Here is a 20,759-nt window from a genome sequence, read left to right on the forward strand (position 1 = left end):
CCATTACAGCCACTTGGTGGATATTACATGCATTTGCTCTCTCTGCTCAGAGTTAGATGAGAGGATTGATATCACTTTCACATCTACTGAATGTATGAAGCTACAGCAGCTGGTTATCTTAATTCAGCATGAAGACTGGAAGCTGGGCATAGCGGCTACCCTGGCTCTGTAAAAAAAGAGAAACCTGCCCAGTAGCACAGAGAGAGTTAGCAATTATGATATGTTCACTTTGGCTCTAACCCTGCACAGATAAGCAGTATAACTAATGGACAGATGGATGGATGGATATGATGTCTTTTATTAATCAACTCAAAAATGGAAGAGTAAAAATGACAAGTTGTGGTTTCAGGGGGATTTTCAGAGGTGAAAAGTTGAGTTCTAATGTATGATGTTTCCAGTATTATTTATCCATCCATCCATCCATCCATCCATCCATCCATCCATCCATCCATCCATCAGCTATATCAGTTATCTGTGCAGGATCACGGAGGAGCTGGAACCTGTCACGGCTACAACATATAGAGACAAACGACCTCACACACACACTCACATTCGCTCCACACTGCGGGCAATTTAGAGCAACCAATCAACCTAATGTGCTTGTTTTTGGACTGTGGGAAGAAGCCAAAGAACCTTCTTGCTGTACGGTGGCGGTGCAGCACCAGCTACAACTTAATATAAGAGAACTAGTTGTGAGGCTAGTCTGCAGAAATAAATGCTGAAGTCTGACCTCTGCATCAGTCTTTCACATATCGGCAGCTTAAACGGTGCTGTAACCAAACAGTCAGGTGTTCGTGTTTGTGTGCACCACTCTGTGTGTGTGTGTGTGTGTGTCTCCTCGGAGCTGTCAGCCTGATGCTCCTCCAGCAGAGATCTCTTGATTGACTGCCCAGTTTGCTCCGCGCCTCGTATATGTCTTATCCCACTCATGACCTGTCCATCAATCACGCAGTCAGCAAAAAGGCGCAAATTAAAGTGAAGGGAGGGCTGTGTGGGGAAGTGAGAAGCAGAGAGGGACGGGCGGGCGGTCTCTCTCTGCTGAGATGGAGGGTGTAATTGTTGCCGCTGTGGCTCATGAACACACCTCCATTTAGAGAGGAAACCTACAAGACATATCACTGCTTCTAGTCTGCATGATAGCGGGACAGAGTTTCCCCCCAAGCCTTACTAAAGATAACCGCTGGAGTGCATCAATTCAGTGCCACGATTAACACATCATTACCTTCGTATGTTCATACTTTTGGTTTCTTGTCATGAAGAGTAATGGCCTTTCTAGTTGGGGTGGAAGGGGTAATTTTTATTCAACAAGGTATGAAAAGAAGCTATCGTGTAATATTTCTACCCTGTTGCTTTACAAATGAGAAGAAATTGAATATCAATGTGTGGATGGAATATTTTAGAAATAATCCAACCTTAAAATCACTGCCCTATTTTTTGACAGATTTCTCCTCTCCTGTGCTTTTTCCCAGATGCGTTTCTACTTGCACATGTCTGGAGACGGCATCGGGACCCTCAGCGTTTTCATGAAAAGTGAAGGGGATCTACATCTCCTGCTGAACGTCACAGGAGACCAGGGAAACTACTGGCAGATGAGGGAGATCCCGTTGAGCCACTCAAGTGACTTCCAGGTCGTGTTTGAGGGCAAAGTGGGCCGAAGTCCAAAGGGCGACATCTGCCTGGACGACATCACCTTCTCCCCAGGGTGTCTGATCGCCTCTTCGGACGGATTAGAGGACAACACCCCACTGCCTCCTGCAGGTATACGCTCAACTACATTTCCTTGGTTTTTTGTTTTATTTATTCTGAGCTTCCTTGGTTTTCTGTCTTTGTTTACTCTACTTGTTTTTTCCTCTCTTGCACCAAATGCTGCCTTCCCCCTGCCACCCTTGGACTCAAGTATGCACTGCTATTGAAATCTTTTTCCAATTTTCCTGTTGGAGCCGTTTCCACTTATCATCATCCATCACATCACCTAAATTGGATTTGCTATAATCCTACTCTCTCTTTGAATTGCCTTTCAAAATGTTTCTCCCATTCTGAACACAATGTCACTTTGTCACTTGGTCAGAAAAGAGGCTTTAGTCTCGTTCGTTACTGCCTCTTCCATATCTACCGACTAGTCACCATTCATCCAAGCAAGAGAGTGAAATCTCTTTTTGAATTGCATCAGGTTTTCTTTGATTTTTTTTTCTTTTTTTTTCTCTTTTTGTCAGAGAAGAGCTCAGACTGGATCTGAAACCATTGTTGTAGTATTATGGGTCTGTAAAGTGCAGTGAGACACTGCAGCATGTGTGCATTGCTGCTAAATATGAACTGTGACCTTTGACAGTTTTACTACAATATAGAGTACAATATAAAGTGCAAAATCTTGCAGGCTTCTGGCTTCAACACACATAAAATGAATTAAGACAATACTATCGCGACTATTTTCTTTTCTTTTGGAATGGGGAGGATATGTTCATTATATATTTAGATATATTGAAATTAAGATTCTTAAGGCATTTGGTAAAACATGCTCACATCTGAGCTGCCTTCCCCGAGCACCTATTACAACCAGAATGTGTTCGGATGTGACGGACAGGAGCAGTGAAACAACAAGAATGATGAAAATCCGTCCATGAAGCGAAGGGGAAACTCAGAAACATTCGTCATCTGATTAAAGTGAACACCATCACTGTCTGCATTTCAGACTCTGGAACTATTCAACTAGTAGTATCTCCTCTCCATCCCTTTCATTTTTAAAGAGGGAACCCTTTAAGAGGCGACAGGAAACAACAACAGCTGATTAACTGCCATTGTCACTGAGGCTATAATTGATCTACTATTTATTGCCTGTCTTTTGTATTGGATGTTGGAGAGAAGAGGGAGTTTCTGTGGCTGGAGCGAGATGAGACTGAAGCTGGAGGACTTTCTCTTAAACAGCAACTGGGATGTGTAAAAGTTTCCACACAACTGTCTGTGACAAAGGCTGGTGTTGTCCACAAATTTTAATACAATCAGTTTTTACTAAAGCTGCTTCTGTTAAAGAAAAGGTCCCTATCATGATATATTCAGTGGATTATCCAGAGTAACTGGGACACATGCTGCTGTTACATTTTAAAACACATTTTTCAATCTCTACAAACAGAAAAATGCAGGTCCATTGTTTCAAAGTGCAGGAAAAATCAGATGCCGATCCCGAAAACTGCGCCGCTAGTTCAAAGTGAGACAATATCATGCATACAGTGTGTGTGTAATATAGTGGTTATAATCTCTACAACTCTATAGCCGTTTCAAAGTGCAACAGCACAAACAACCTTATAACTTATGTTTGCATAAAAACCAGCAAGGCTGAGCGATACTAGAAAGAAAAACCGGGGAGAGAAAGCAGAGGATGTGTTTGCTTTTTAAAACATGACAGGATAATTTTCAGAACAAGTAACAGCAGAGCAAATAAAGTGGGAGGGAAAGAGAAAAGAACGTGATTCATCCCTCCATTATGAGAGCCTGGAGGGTAAAGAGTCATGAGTGACATGGAAAGCTGCTCTCGCTGTCTTCGCAGTAGGTGCAGAGGGTGCACAGAAATACTGATGAGAGCAAAGACTGCAGGAACTGTAATTACATCCTGAAACCCCTCAGGGGCATTTTCATCCACTGCCTCCTTCTATATAATACCATCTCATTGTGTGATGGAGCAGTGACACTGTATATAGCTCATGCAAACCCGGGGTGCACAAATGTGCTTTGCTGCTGCTGCTGTGGAGCATTTTATCATGGCCTTAACAAGACATTGTGGACCGATATCTGCAAACCATTTTAATGTAATGCACTGTCATCATAGGCTACACTAAGCACATTCAGAGACGACTCTGAATAGTAGCAGCAAAAAGAAAATAATGTCCAGGCAAAGCCATACACGCAACTTGCGAGAAACATCTCATCATTTTCAGCTTGTGCAGTTTTGGACTTTGTATTAAAAAAAAGAGGGGCAGCAGAATTCTCTTCCCAATAAATAATTAAACTGATGGGAAATTGATTATGTTCACTGGAAAGGGCTGGGTTAGAGATACAGTAGGGTTAGCTGTCTGTGAGTTGAACAGACACTTGTCATCCTTCTTTTCTATTCTTGTCCAGTGTGGCCTGTTTGTCTGAAAGGAACCGTAAGGAACAGAAAGTTACCTGTGTCAGACCGACAGTGAAGCATCATTTTAACAGAGAGATGGAGCTGCTACTGTGACGTGTGTCTGAAAAGTGTTTTTTTGTTTGTGATGTTTTCTGTAATTTGGTGATCAAGGTCAGCCTGACTCAGCTTTTGCAATCATCTTTTCATTAGTAGCTGTTCCCTGGGCACGTGTTACGTTTTAGCCTGACTAGATCCTGTAAGAGCAGTTGGAGTTTGGATGATCTGTCTTTCATTTAGGATAGCAAAGGAGAGAGAGACAGCAAGAAGACAAGAATAGGTCTCATACAGTACATAGAAACAGTGGAAGTGATGAGATGTCAGATGATGTCAGCACCAGTACAGTGCATTGCTCTGCACTTTCTTTTGTCAGAGTTGGAGTTTGTCTGTCAGATTTCCTGTTCCAGAGTTAATTATTCAGTATGATGTGATCAGCAGAGGGCAGTATGACACTCAGGGTAACTGGCCACTATGCTGGATGTCCGGACAGAGGTCACACAGCCAGGGCCGGCCCAAGCCTCCAAGGGGTCCTAAGCAAAATCTTTATTTTGGTGCCCTCTATTACTGCCAATGATACTATTTCATTTTTTACTCTGTCATTACGAATCATCATATCCTGGCAGGTTTCTACCCATCTATGGTTTTTATTCTGAAATGGCACCAAATTCAGCTAAAAGTGCAGCCTGGGGTTGATTTACATTTAATCTTCAAATTGATATAGTACTGGGATACTGAATGTCACCTAGGTCGACTAAAAGTAGCAAAATAAACCAACTGACAATGCATTTACTGTAAACACATCATCTGCTTTTAAAAATCTTTGGTTTTAAAGCAGAAGTAAGTGATATATTTGTGTTAATATAAGTCTTAAATAGTTATATCTTCCGACAGCAATCACTTACATAGAGTGTTTGGTCTGAAACACGGGTCTGTCAGTCCCTCTGCTCTGCTCTGAGCCGAGGAGAAAACATTTATCGTATCCTACAGTTTTTATCCAATGAGGAGAGAGAACGGCATGCAGGGCTGTGTGTGCAGCCAAGGAACGCCGTGAATGTGGCGACGTAGGGACGAGGACTGTTATGGTGCGTTCAAGGAAACTCGTATTTTTCCGACCGTGAAGTCGTACCAGTTCGATCTGGTACGAGTTCACCGGTCGGAAGTTACGAGTGGCCGTTATAGTGACTTTCACCGGTAAAACAGGTCGGAAAAACACGAGTGGGTTGCCTGAAACGCTACAAAGTCGTAAGTTGTGACTTGAAGCTGTAATTTACGATTTCAAAAGCCTGCCTGGAACGCAGCATTAGCGAAAACGACCGGACCACTTACTTCTGCTTTAAATATTCTGCGACGGAAAAGTGCAACAATAATTAAATTTTTTTGTAATTACGCAATGTTTCTCTAAGGATCGACAAAAGTTACGCACTACAATTTTAAAAAGTCACTTGCCCCCACTAGTCACGGGGCCCCAAGCAGCAAGTAGTTCGGTTATGCCTTGGGCCGGCTCTGCACACAGCAATGTAAAGCCTAAAAGTTACCCGACCTATACTGATATGAGGATAAATGTGCCCATATACTGTAGATGTAGTGAGATTTAGACCTGTCCTGGGAGAAGTGGCATATTATTAGCTTCAAACATTGATTGGCCTTTTTTAAATGAATCCACCTACAGCTTCAGTCTGCTCCATCCACAGTTGGCAGTGAGTGGGCTTGGCTTCACAGTTGGGGGCCGTGGCTTCCTGGCTTCCTATGTGCCTTTGTTGCGGCACATTTCTTCTGGTCCTGTGCATCTGAAGAGGAACAAAGGATTAGCAGGGACTTATACCCCTTTCTCCCCTTTAATTACAGGGACCACCCCTCTTCATCACGCCTCATGTCCCTTTCTAAAACTCTCCAAAGCCAGGCACTGACCCTGCTGGAATGCCTGGCACCAAACGGGGCAGATTCCAGCCTCTTCCAGCTCCGCAACCCTATGATACACTGATTTGGGCTTATTGCCCCCGTGCTTCTTTGTCTTCTTAAGCCTCTCAGAGGAACCCTGATGGCACATGCAGATGGTCTCCCCACTCTTGGGTTGACTTCTTATGGTCTGAGGTTGTAGATTGTGTATCAGGAATCGATATTTCGGACATTTACTGAATTTGTTTGATATTAAAGGGACAAAGGAGTTTGTATTTGGTTATAAAAAAGTCTCACATTAATGTGGATGAATCTATGCTACCTACACTTGTTAATGGGTCAATTTTCGATCAATATATCATTTTGTCTCTATGGTTATTTTGTTATTTTAATTAATGGTGGAAATGCTGGGCGAGCCGACCAGCGTTTCCTTACTTTCGGTTTCGCGGACACACATTATGAAGCTACAGCTAGCAGGCACTTATTTTAGCTTGGCCTGACATACAGACTGAAAACAGGTGGAAAGTGCAAACTGGTCACTAATTCCACATCATGTCTTATTTATTTAATCTGGACAGAACTTTAGATTTAAGGGTAAAGAGCTGAATTTTATCTTGTCTTTTTAAATTCCTTGTTTATTGTATAAATCAAACAAGAACTAACAAGTTACGATATGTTCGTCTGTGATCGTTCAAGGTGTTTTGGCTGGCTGTAAGTTGTTGCACGTTTGGTAAGCTAGGCTAACCACCACCTTGCAAAATTGACCACAATGTTGTCAATTACCTCTTTGTAAGAAAGTGAATTGGTGTATTTTTTGTATTTATTTTATATGAGAACACACACAGCCACAGACTGATTTTGGCAAAACAAGCACAAGTGGCTCTAAATGATATATTGTGTGTATTATGTGTGTGTCATATTTCCAGGCTCCTGTCCTTCAGGCTTCCTGCCATGTGAAAACGGCCGGTGTTTCACTCCGGGGCAGAGCTGCGACTTCACAGACGACTGTGGCGATGGTACCGATGAAAAGGATTGTGGGACTTCCTGCTCCTTTGAGAACGGACACTGTGGCTGGAGGAGGTCCTTGGCTGATAATTTTGATTGGACGCTGGGGACCGGATCCGTCCAGAGCATACGGCCTCCATATGATCACACTTTGATGGATGAGAACGGTATGTGTAAGATTTCCCCCATGTGTTGTTCCTATAGCTCTCCACAGTGTTTAATTCATGTGCTGTTCCTCACCATTAAGTGATTGATGCAGGGCACTTAGGGCAGTAATTCCATTATAGCCTACCATGTGCATCGTAAATAGCAATATACATGAATTAATGAATATAAACACATAAACACACAGGTGCATCTATGTCCATTTAAAAAAATACAGTCCTTAAGATTTTAATCCAGTTTCCCAGTGAGCATTAAGTGATGTTTAATATTACTCTACCTCTTTGACAGAAATAAAACACAAGAACAACTTGTGTATCTGTAACAGTGCAACCAATCAAACATATTTTTCAAAGAAGTCGGTGGATAATAATTAAAACTATGATCTGATTTTCCACACAACAGCAGCACAAAGGGAAAGTTAGGTATCTTTTCTTAGGAGAGGGACAAATATAGCTTGACATATCACAATAAAAGCCTCTCTGTGTATCATCACTTTAGTTTTTTAAAAATGTGAAATAGCAACAATTTCCCAGGTTGTGCCAGCCTTGTTTCTTCCGAATTCCTCAAATGCCACTAGAGTTCAGAGTAACAATGGCAGACATTGTTATGAATAATTAAACTACTTATATATCAATAGATGAGTAATAAACTCTCAACCCAGCAGCACAGCGACCCTTCATTTCATTCAGCTTTGTATTCAGACATCGTCCAAAGTCTCAAACGACCTTGATTCAACTCAGAAACTTACTGAGTGGGTCCCGTGTCAAAAGGCGGTGTGGCATGAGGAGAGGTGTCAGAAATTACTCTGTGACCCCTGACCCTCCCTCGCCTACCACACTGTCTGTGACCTTTCTGTAATTTGTCACTGACTGGAGGGAGCCGTGTGTCCAGAGATAGTTATTAATCCCTCTCAGCCTCCCCTCCTGCGTCGATGCCCTTCTCCTCCATCACGCCCTCTTCGTCTTCGTCTCTTTAGGTCATTTTGTCTATCTGGAAGCTACGCCGGTGGGACTCAAAGGGGATAAAGCCCATATAAGAAGCTCTGTTTGGAAGGAGTCCAGCGCCATCTGTAAGCTCTCCTTCTGGTACTACATTTCCCACAAGGCCTCGGGAACCATCCGGCTGCTGATCAAGGTGAGCGTGTTTACACAGAATCGTGATAAAGATGAACGATGGATGTGTCGGAGGCCTGTTCCGTGATGGTGGTTTATGAAACAAGCTCTGCGGACCCACCATCGCCATCCATCACGCACGGTTACCATGGTTACGCTCAGTCAGAAACAAAGCCTGATAATATTAAATCATGTTAATGTAGACAGTAATCGGATCATATTAGCGATGCTGTCTAGTGGTCTCAGTAATTTGGTAAAAAGAGCAGTGAGACTGTCAGTCTCTGCCAGTGTGTGATCTATAGGGCAGCTGTGGGGAGGGGTGGGGGGGGGCTGAAGGTTGTGGTGGAGGTGAGTGATGGGGATCATGGTCACCCCACCCCGCCATCTGGGCAGACTCTAGCCCTGCCAATCGACAAGACCTCTTGCTTGTTAGGTGTTGTGCTGTCTAGTTTGCGTATGCATGGTCGACTTTCAGGGCTTAAGATTTCTACCATTGCCATTGAAATTCTGCTGTGATTTACTCTGCCTCCTGCCTGTGGTTTGTGTTCCCTCAACTCCATTTAACTTTGTGAGGTACGAGTCAAAGTCCAGGTGCAGAGGTTATGCATGAGTAGATTCATTCACTGCTGTGAATGTGTGGTAAAATGTGTGTGTGTGTTTGTGTGTCACATATGCATAGCGAGTGCAAAAATGTTGGTGTGTCCTTGTGTGCGATCCAGAAACTGTTTATGCAATTTGCAAAACAGATCAGCAAGTTATGTTAATTTTTACAAAGTGCCTCTTTTTTCTTCAAGCAGCAACTAGCACCCTCCTCACAAAATTAGCATATTGCAGAAATAACACCAATGCTGTCTCATGCTACAGCAACCAAGTCATGTAGGCAACAGAACCCATGTTTTCACTTTTTTAAGAGGGGAATCTAACGTGTTAGATGAATGAAGGTTGGTCAGTATCTCTAAAAACCAAAATGTGCCTTATTTTAGTTTGGGTAAGTTTGTACTTTTCCTATGGTTAACAAATCCCAAGACCAAAATACCAATATCAACCATGAAGCTAACAAACTTCACTGTGAGGCCTGTTTGGCATCGTGACTCACAAACCAGTGAGACTAATGGAACAGAGGGAATCAACAAATCCCATGAAAACCATAAACAACACTGAGCTGCTCCTACAAATACATCCTGTGTCGACAAAGCCTGATAAAGCTTATTCCTCTGAGCTTCTGGCTGCCATTGTTGTTGTGAGTGTGGTCGACCATTGTCTAGAGGTGACATACATACACCCATTGTATAGGTGACATTGTATAGGTCCATATACTGACATAGATGAATATCTTCATATCCCTGAACACCGGCCCTGCAGTAAATACTTGTCAGCACAGCTAGTTTGTTTCTGAAAATATTCTCAACAAATGCACATTTTAGTCTAGTTATGGCAACAAATGGGTTTCCTTTGGGATTGGCAACAAAAACAAAAGTGCAGAATACCATTCATAGGTTTTTAACTTTGCATAAAGACGCTGTATAATATTGATGCTTTCTTTGAATTTAATTATTGTACAAATACTCTGCCGACCCACTATGGCTATTGATTGTACATTTAAGCCTGTGTGGTGCAGACTGAATAACACCGCTCTCAGAAATTCAAATCATGGGGATTTGCAACTCTTTCCAGCCCAGCCCGCTGGCTGTTTGATTGATTATGTGACTCTCAGTGAGGGAGGAGATGATTTATGCATGTGGACTACTTAACATGTCCTCCTTAGATGGAAAATGTAAAATTTGGCCTTTTAAAGAAGGTCAGCTCTTGACATGAAAATGAGGTGATGGAATCATTTACACAGACACGCAGACACCGAGGATGGTGAGTTCAGGGGTCATCCTGTGTGATTTTAGACATCGAGTGGAGTGTGTTGTCTGTGTGTGTTTTTTTTTTTTTTTGTGGAGCATGTGTGAGTAAGCGAGTGAGAAAGAGAGTGCACCAGAGAGAGGGAGAGAGAGAGAACCAATACCTCAGTTCAGCTTCATACCCTTATAGTCTCCCATGACACATAAAGGATGTATGACATGTGTGACCTAGGAGGTTCAGAGACATTAGCACTTACAGATTATTGCTTTGTGCAATAATTTACAACATTACAACATTTTTATTGCCTCTGTGTCGCCTTGAGTCAAAAATGGCTGCATAAATACAAACACACATTTGCGCAGGCATGGCTACACACACTCACACACTCGCACTGCAAAGCAGCCAGGTGTAAATACAGTGTGAGCCATTTCGAAGGTTGATTGAAGAACAAAAGGGGGTTATGGTAATGACGCCGGAGGGGGGAGGGAGGCAGGGGATTACATATACCTGGCACATGCTTTCCCCATGTGAAGCTCCAATAGACCTGTCTGTTATCGCTGATAACTGAACTGTCCTCAGCAGCAGCACAGTGGCCTGAATATGGACGGTAACTCTCAGTTTTCTCAAATTTACAAACTCATTCTTGCATGAGTTGCATGCAGGATCATGAATCTATAATGCACACATTTGTCAATAATAATTCATAAAACTGAACAAAGCTCCTCTCCCTCCCATTCCCTCATCTCAAAAGGATTAACAGTCAAAAAGTAGTATTTTTCGTATTAGATTAGCTCGCTAATTAGCCAAGCTTTGGGGAAGAGAAAGGATTACGTTTGAACATTTAAACCTTTTGTTAGCGCTAGAAGAGAAAGTTTGGTAAATAAAGTTAAAATATAAAAGTGTACTGTACAAAAAATAGTCGAACTACCCCCCTTTCTTTCGTGTGACGACACTATAGTGCTTGTGTCTTGGAGAGATGAATAGTTTCCATTTTTATGCACGGAATATGTTGCCTTTCAGACATCATATACACAATATCATATTTCATTTTGTGAGAGCAGGCGGTTTGTTTGCTTTCCATACTGACAGATGTATTTCGAATCAGCATACTTTTATGGTAATTGAGATAAATGACTTTACGACGAAGATGCATAGCCTGCCATTAGCTCATTTATGTAGTTATATATGGTGGAGTGGGTTCTAATGTGGCCGTCCATTATGGTGAGCCTGGCATCCACCCGTCAGCCGAAGAGAAGACGTTTTGCCCCAGTAAAATGCAGCACAACAAGGCTAATCAATTGAACATGTTCTCGAGTCGTAGCACAGGCCGACCACTACAAAAACATGCTAACACAACACGCCCTCTGTGTTATAACATTATTTAACTTAGCAGAGATTGAGGGGAAGAAAGCCGTCGCACTCTGAATTGAAAGTGAGTCGACAGAGAAACAGCTACGAGCGTTTCCATAAAATGAAAAAGCCATGAATACAAATTGGATCTCAGCTTAGTGGAACGTTCAGTATATAGTGAAGACATTCAGGATTTCAAAATTTCAATAAAATAAGCATTTTATTGTGATTACAGCTTTCTTTGTTCTTTTTTTTTTTGACTGTCACCGGGGGGATAATAAAATGAAATTATGCAAATGTATATACACTCTTCACGTCAAGCAAAGTGAATTTGTGGTTGCATTGCTCTGACTATGAGTTTGGGAAATGAAGCTTCAAATTGATCAAATAAATGCCCCGCCTGATATGCCACCCAGACATCAAGTGTGAGATACATGTGTCGGCATCATGCACTCGTCAGCTGCTCTAAGGCTGGTTTTATGGATTGAGCCTTTACTCCATGACATAAATCAGGATAAGTCTTGCTGTAACGCTGCCTATTAATCTATGCTCTCCTCTTACAGTAACAAGATTATTTCAAGCCAGGGCTCCATTGGCATAAAGCGGAGGAGACAGCTTGTGCATGCCTCACCCAAGGGTGCATTTTAATAGGCTTTCAAACTGCAGAGTAGAATGTGACATTGCTCGTCCTCTGGTTTTTAGGATATTAGACCAGGTCTGTTTTACTGCGTTCATCCCTCTGTCCATCGTGCAACAATACGTTCAACAAGTTTGATGTCTTGAGTTTACGCTACTTTAATGTTCATTCATTCTCCTACAAAGTTCAAAAAGTTTCCTATCGCATTGCGCTAGAGCTGAATTTATGATGTGATGTTATAGACCTGCAGTCATTCTGACAGATTTAACCTCTTGACCAGTGAAAGCTGTAATGACTTTTTAAAAAAAACAGTCTTAATTTTAGTCTCATGAGCTTCAGGAGGTTAGGTAGTTAAATCTATACTTTCCTCTTTTAAATACTCTGTGATTTAAGCAGGCAGCGCCTCTCTCTATTGACCTGAAGCTGAGGCAGATTTTAACTATCTTTCCAATTACCTCAAGTGAGAGACCAGATAGAAAATGTGTGTTTCCACAAAATGGGTAAATCAGAAAGAGAGAGAGAGAGAGAGAAAGAGCCCTCCTATCCATTCAGCCTCCTCTCAGTTGGCCACACTGAGCTTCCAGGTTGCTTACAGAGGCATGCGACCCATTAGTCTTGTTTTGGCGTTAAACTTATCGAGTCAGGCTGCCATCCTTTTTCCCATAGAAAGAATGAAACCACCCCGTTAGTCCATCCCTTAATACTTTGTGACTTCCCCACCCCGTCTGTGGCACTCAGCCCAAACCCCTGCTTCCTATTGAGGATGCATAACCACGCTTGCAGCTCTGAGAGTCTGTGTCTGGGTAGACCAGTGCTTCAGGCTAAATGCAAACCTGCTCACAGTGCAAATGTTGACAGGCTGATGTTAAGCATGTGTGATCCAGATACACCTGGTATTGTCTGTCAGCATGCTTGTTAATGTTCGCCAGTTAGAGCTGAATACAAATATAGTAGAGATACAGATCAGTGGGATCTCGTCAGTTTGACTGGCACTGTATTTGGTTATGAATGAAAATAAGTGGCCAATTGAATTTGACATGATGTCAGGAAAAGAAAATTCAGGAAATCTCTAAAATCATCCAGATTCATCCGCTCTAGTCCATGAAAATCTGAACCAGATTAAATGACAAGCCATCCAATAGTTGTTATAATTATTCATACATATTTAGTCTATACCAAAGTGCTCACCTTACTGATGGACCACCACTGCTGTTCATATAGAGGTCAGCCAATAATGTGGCTGAAACCAGGTCGTGAGAAGAATGGCCTTTTTTACGATTTAAAAAAAGAAATAAATACTTCACTGAAATGGGTTAGAACGACAGTTATTGAGCTCATTTGGACTTGGTGCATTAGTGACTATCTGTGGTGGTGAATATGGGATCAACTCAAAACAACTAGACTTGTGTCCATGCATCAGTCCAAGAGTTTCATTACTGATGTGTTTTTTTTAAGTGGTCTCTGGGAAACAGGAATACCTGGATAAACTTGTTGTAGCATCAGTGTTGGTTTATTGATTCCCCTCTATTCATAGCATCTATTATTCATTATACAACCAAGGACATACTGTATAGAATATCACCAGACCTACGCTGATGTTTTGAATTTATTGTTTACTCCTTACTCCGTACTTTCATCAATGTGATAAAAAGAAGGCAATGTTACCATAGTAACATTTTATCATAAAATTTTGTTCTGCGATGCTCCTTGGTTTATTCCACCACAGTATATATGTATCTGTATGTGTATGTACGGCCTCTGTGCTACTATTATAACATTTAACAAAGGACAGAGAGAGCTGTTAGCTTTTCACTTCGCTTCTACAACCTTTACCATAAATCCTGCGTTCAACACATCGTGCCCTTGAGATAAAACATTGTCTTTAATGTGATGTATTACGACTGTAAAAACGTCTCATTCATGTTCTTGACATGACATTAAAAACCCACCGGTGAGACATTTGCTCAGAACACATAGATCCACCAAACCCCCTTTTTAAAGTCACATTTGTTGTTTCATTATTTCAGTCATGATTTAGAGCCTTGCCTGCACCATGGGAAAAGACGGAGAGGATTTAAAGATCTTAATGTGTTCCATATGTGGCATGAGAGAAATCCACTGCCATAGCTCCAGAGCAGCACAGTTGTTCTGTGAATAGCAGGTCTCAAGGCAGAGGAACTTATTACTGCAATGTTATGCTAATGAGACTTTAATGACTCCCCTCAGATGGCACTCGGTGTTTCTCAGCCGCAGCAGTCTGTCCAGAAGTTAATTTCAGTTCATTTGAACTTAAAGGTCTTCACTCTTGACATGTGTCAGCGATGATACTCACATAGTGTATGTCTTTCACAATCACCACTGCTGTAGCTTCGAGTCCACTTTGAGGCTCTTTGAAGTGATATTCCAGTTGACGTGAGCTCCGGTCGGTGTAACCAGAGCATTATGTGAAATGCCACTGCGTGACGATCTTTTGTCATCGCTGCTCTTCTCCTGCAGACGGAGAATGATCTGCTGGAAGCGTGGAATAAAACGGGGCATCAGGGGAATAAGTGGAACCGAGCCGAGGTCCCCCTGAGGAAGCTGAGGAACTTTGAGGTGATATTCGAGGGGATTCGCTCCAGGGATGTGAGCGGAGGAGCTGCCCTGGATGACCTGGAGTTCATAGACTGTGCTCCAAGTAGGTGATATATATAGTATATAGTGCACCCTTTTTATAACAGTTTAAATGTCTCTAACAAATGGAACCAAAATAAGATATGAAAAAAAGTTTCTACTACTACCTATAGACACTCAAAAAACTAAAATCTAGGCAGTGTTACAAAGTGCATTTCCACCACTAATAGTTTATTAAAGTTAAGAATTTATATTATATTTGTCTGTTTGAGTGGTGTATCCTATCCAGAATGATGATGAATTCATCTCTTCTTTTATCCACCACCAGTGTATTGATTTTATGAGCTAATACAAAACTAACATTTCCTTCGGCCTCATCTGTACTTTAAGTTTTGACCGGATCAACAGATGACATCATGCCAACATGGTAAACATTACACCGGTTAATCATTTGGGCAGCTTCAAAGAGCTGCTGCAGAGTCCTACATGTAGTCTTGTTATGTGAGGCTGGGCGCGCCATACTTGGCAGTGTCGCAGGCTTTTTCACAGATTTGTTTGCCCAAGAGGACGGCATTACTCTGGGAAATTACTGCCATTGTAATGAACACTATAAACTCTGCAGATCATTTACTATTTAAAAAAAAATTGGCGATCAACAAGCACCACAACTACAGTTCTGTGAATCCTGCATCCCCACTGCTTTTATGATTTATTTATGTAATAAGCAAGTCAGATTTTTACAACAGAAACTCGCAGCTAAACAATGCAGTGTGGAAATAATAAAAAGCCCACTGCCGCTGTTTGCTTATGCCTTGTTGGCTTATAAATTAAGGTTATTGGCCTTTTTAGCCCAGGTGCCTCTGCAGCTGTGTCATCTTGGTTTGAGGTATTTAAAATGTGCAATTGCTGTAGATAAGCAAAGTGGATGGAAAGGGTCTAGAAATGTCATTGTTCCTAAATGGAGCGCCGTAGCTGAAAGCCTGAAATCTCACCACCTGGTAAAGCAATCAGAGTCGCTGCTATTCAGCAAACCTCTGCACATATATTAAAGTGGCTGTGTGCAGGGTGGCAGCACAAATCTTTCTTATTGCCTCTGTCATTTAAAAGTAGTAGGCTTAATTTGCCTAAACTTTTCAAAGTTTAGGGGAAAAAACATTAAGGCTTTTAGAAACTGTCTTTAAGCCATTTACCATCAGTCAGGTCTTCATACCAGCCTATGTCTAACTTTGGTTAAAAAGGCCTGGCCTTGTGTGTGTGAAGCTTGCTGAACCTGCACATCGACTCTAAGATTAAAGAACACGAACAGTTCATGTAAAAACCTCCGAATTCACGGTTCCTCAAAGCACCTGAATAAGTAATCAGAGAAGTGAAAGTAGCCCATAAAGGACCAAACTAATAGATTTCATTATGTGGATTAACTGACATTAAACTTCTCTTCTGATATTCCCCGTCCTCATTTTATCAACTGTGTTTCCAATATATCGTCACCGCTGTGAGATCTAATTAAACCGCAAAATTATTTTATGATTTCGCCATCCGATAGTTTGGGATGTGAAACAGATTTGGTTACTGACACACTGAGTGTATGGACAGAGAGAGGAATACAGATAGAGCTAGTATGTCTTAGAGGGGGAGCGTTCGATTCTCTGAGTGATGACAGTGGCTGTCAGTCGCCTTTTGATGTTTATGCCGGAGACAGATGTTCCACATTAAACGGGACCTGGCACAAGGCTGGACACCATGTGGGACGTCTCCTTGCTCTGCCAAGGCCCTCTCCAACACACCAACATAAACACACTTACATGGGGAGACATAAATAGTGACCCAGAGACAAGCCGAGGCATAGATCAAAACAGACTGAGAGGCGTGCATGCAAAGACTGACAAGCAGACAAACTGTCTGTCCAAAACTAAATGACACTTATGCACAACTTCCATCAAATTTCATAGCGTGCCAAAATGGGTTTTCAGTTCATTCTATGATGGTATTAACCCCGCTGACCTCCTGGAATGAAGTTCAACTCTTTCCTTTCAGTCATCATTTAATGTCTCTGCCTTTGAAGTCTTAAAAGTGCACACACATCTACACACACACACACGCAAATATCGTAGTTGTATGAGTGTGCGCTCTGATCCACCTGATCTCTTTTCCTTCCTCTCCGTTTCCTCTCAAACAAGGCGGAGCTGGCGGAAGGAGGCTTTGATTTCCCTGACAGGCCTTTGTCTGCTTTTGTTTACTGTCTTCTTCACTGCTGGTGCAGAGAAGTAGAAGGCAGCGTTTTAATAAAACACTGTTGTTCATTGTCACATTTCCTCTGATGCTATATTTAATTTATATGTTAAAGAGTATATACAGCGCTGTGACGTTGTGTCTAACGGGCTGCTGACGACCTGATGGAGAACATGAATTCTTGCTTCCCCCGAAGATCTGCTTGTTTGTCTGTGTGTGTGTTTTAGATGTTGTGGAGCCAGTCAGCTGTCCTGCTGTCACAGACTTTGTGTGTCACAATGGCGACTGCATCGAATCCCACCTGGTGTGCGACAACAAGGCCGACTGTGCTGATGAGTCAGATGAGATAGACTGTGGTGAGTAGAAATGGGATCTAGATTTCTTTGGAATTGGAAGAGAATCTGTCCGACTGCAGAGCAGAAAAACAACTTTCAACCCACACTCAGGCTTTTTTTTTTCCATCTCTCTCTCCACGTCTGTCTTGTAGAAAGTACACTTGGCTTGCCAGGTGCTTGTAATTTCAACATGGATGATAACCAATGGGAAGAATCCTGCCAGCTTTCTCAAGACCACAATGACGACTTTGACTGGAGGATAGGTCAGAAGACTGAGACGTCAGGAGCCGGACCCCACAACGACCACAGTCCAGGTCAGTCCCCTCTCTGCTGCTGACCTCATCTCTGACAGATGAGACAAATCCCGTCATTTATAGGGGGCATAAACAACACTGTTATCATTTTCTGTTCTAAAACTTTCCAAATTGCAGGAAATGTTTGTTTTTTTGTTCGTTTGTCATAAAATGCTAGCCTAGAAATCTAGACGCACCCTATATATATATATATATATATATATATTTGCTCCGTAGGTGGGTCTAGAAACGAGCCATAGGAACTTTTTAAGTCTCGAACACCGTTTGTGTTCACCGATCACAGCACTCTATCTGTTTAGAGAGTCGTTGGGTGGGCTTAACGCGATGGCGACATACATTTCAATTGGCTTGTCAGGCTAACGTCATCCTGCTCTTTGCTCTGATTGGTCGTAGCGCTACCCTATTGCGTGCAGAGGCAGTTTGAAAGACAGCCTTCATCCCGCCCCCTGGATTGAGCCGAGGTCTACCGGTCGTTGCCAGACTAGACATTTTAATGATATAGTCTGGCTTGTCAGGCTAATAAAATGCATCACAACATTGTTACACTTTTAGCTCCGTTAGTGTTAATAAGTGCTACAGAAATTCCCATGCCGAAAAAATCATATTCTCAAGTCATGAAGAGACATGTTGGTTTGGTACAACACCCAACAAAAACCACATTTTTGATCTTGTATTATGGAAGAAAAAAAAAAGAAAGAAAAAATTACTATTTCAACTGAAACCGCATATTTTAAACCCAATAACTGCCAACATAGAAATGGGAAACCAATGACAGTGTGAACTTTGTATCACAGAAAGAGATAACTTATAAGTATTTACCAGTAGCTAACATCTGTATGTAGCTTGTTAAATACACTGGGTTTTCTTCACTTCTCAGTTTCACTATAGAGGGAACTGTCATTACAGTGTGTATATTGTTTTAGGGCAGTTGGTCTGCGGAGGATTGTTACCACTAGGTTGCAACAGAAAATGCATTTTTAGAGAAACAGCAGCATAACAAGGAAACATTTTAATTAGCGTGTCTGCCACTTGCTGTTGCTGAACTACTCTGCAATATGCCCAGTATTGCAGATACCCACTGATTCCTCTTCTCCTTGGCCACGTTTATGCACACACAGAACTTGGTTAAAGTTTCAACACCACCGCCTCGGTTTAGCATTGAAACGAAAGACACAACTTGTTCACTGGAGAAACATTCAGCTGAACCAATGATCTTTCCCCAACCTTTTCCAAAGAAAAGTTTTGCTGGCTCAACCTAACCACATGCAGGGCTCAGGAGAAAAACCTCTCCCTTCATTCTCCTTTTTCACTGGCAACCTCGCCTGTGAACACAATCTCTGAAATGACTACATGAACGCTCCTTCAGGTTTTAATTACAAGCGGGAAACTCGAGAAACAATTTCCTGTAAGGGTTTGTGAGTTTGACCGACCTTTGACCTTTCTTCAACATTGCAACATGAGCATAAACACAGCTGTGCATTTATACCATGGCTCTTGTTTTTATTCAAAACTCACTCGGGGAGTTTGTTTGTCGAAAAAAAAAACTCATTTGTCAGAATTAGGACCAAACAAGTCGTGCATCCTCCTGACGTGCTCCTTGTTTTCAGCTCTCAGGCAGCTCCACCTTTGTAATTACAACTTGACAGCTGGGAAATAGGAGCTTCTGACGTGCGTGTGAAGACAGGGTTAATAATACATCCTGATCAGCGCCACGCTGAGTCAAACTGAGCTTAACAGCTATGGACTCGTTGTTTTTGTTGTTGTTGTTTGTCATGTATCCAATGATGCTACTCTCTTGAAACATGATTTTTTTTTTCTTTGCTCTTCACTAAATGAGAATAAATCACCATTGCTGGTACAAGCATTGTAATTGTCCTCATCTATACAAGGCAATGCAAACCTCTATTTTGCTTGCAATTTTCATTCATGAGTTGTTGTATTCTGCGTTGGCTGTTGGGATTTCCTGGACAGAAATTTAAGCAAAGTGCTCACCTCAGTTCTTTAACAGTTGTTCGATATAGGACTGTTTACAAGAAGGTATTGTTCGACAATGTTGCTAATCAACAGAATTTAAAATTCTTAAACATTCTGCATCTCAAAATGCTTTTAAAATAAATTCAATTAGGATGGTTGAACAAAATATGTGTCATAAAATATCAATGTTATGACATTTATGATATGTTTGGACTACAGCCATTGATTTATTGTAAAAAGTAATTAATAATTCATCAATTTATATAATCATATAATTGTTAGTTGCCTTCACAGATTGTGGGATAGGATCACATGAATCATTTAGATTTATTATATACTACATCATACTGGAAGCTGTTTGCAGGGACAATGTAAAGGGGGTGTGGACTGGGGGAGGTGGTAACGCCAAGTCATCATATCAGCCAATATATTGCAGTAACTGACTGTAAGCTTGAGGACATAGGCTACCAGTGTTTTTATGCTGACTGTGCCCTCATTGAACCAACTGTGCTATTGTGTGATCTGCTGTGGCTATAATTCCTCCTTATAGTGGCTGTCGGTGGGTGCACGCCCACTTCTGATTGGCCAGTTGAGTTTATTGATCTTGAAGATGAATCTGGACACTGGGGCATTGTGTCATAGATTAAATTGATGATCTCACCACAGTGCAGATCGATAAACCTGGCCGTCTGTAATAACACACACACACACACACATACTGTATAAGAGAGCTGCACAAGGACAAGACATGACTGTGCAGACATCATGTCTCTGCGTTATCAGGTGACGATAAACTCTGAGGCGACATCTTTGTACACAGCTGTCGTTGGGAAACAATGTTTACATGAATGAATGCGCAGGCTTTGGTTTGGTTTTCAGTTTTTGAGTCAGAGGGGAAGAATCTAGTGTTGTGGGTGGGAGAGTTTGCTGCGTGCTCTGGATTGTGTTGGCTTAAATCCCTTTTAACTCATGTGGAAAACTCCCACTTTGTTCTGGCATCGCACAGATGCTGTCTCATCTCTGAGCCGAGCCGAGCCGAAGGAGCTCTGTGGAGCTTTTGGCTGCGGGCTACAATATTTCACAACAGCTCCGATGCCCCCCTCCATCTAAACATTATGTATA

At 41.9% G+C, this 20,759-nt stretch overlaps 1 protein-coding gene across 1 annotated transcript in view; it reads left to right on the top strand.

Moving 5' to 3' along the window:
* Positions 1 to 20,759, top strand: part of malrd1 (MAM and LDL receptor class A domain containing 1) — a 55,635-nt gene that overhangs the window by 24,325 nt on the left and 10,551 nt on the right. The window contains exons 18-23 of the mRNA XM_085763306.1: positions 1,470 to 1,758; positions 6,982 to 7,227; positions 8,202 to 8,359; positions 14,669 to 14,849; positions 17,242 to 17,370; positions 17,502 to 17,663. Coding sequence (XP_085619432.1) covers positions 1,470 to 1,758; positions 6,982 to 7,227; positions 8,202 to 8,359; positions 14,669 to 14,849; positions 17,242 to 17,370; positions 17,502 to 17,663 — 1,165 coding nt within the window. The remainder of the gene's footprint in view (positions 1 to 1,469; positions 1,759 to 6,981; positions 7,228 to 8,201; positions 8,360 to 14,668; positions 14,850 to 17,241; positions 17,371 to 17,501; positions 17,664 to 20,759) is intronic.

Source organism: Trachurus japonicus, chromosome 20, assembly GCF_045865225.1.
Source record: "Trachurus japonicus isolate A0001 chromosome 20, Traja_1.0".
Taxonomy (NCBI): domain Eukaryota; kingdom Metazoa; phylum Chordata; class Actinopteri; order Carangiformes; family Carangidae; genus Trachurus; species Trachurus japonicus.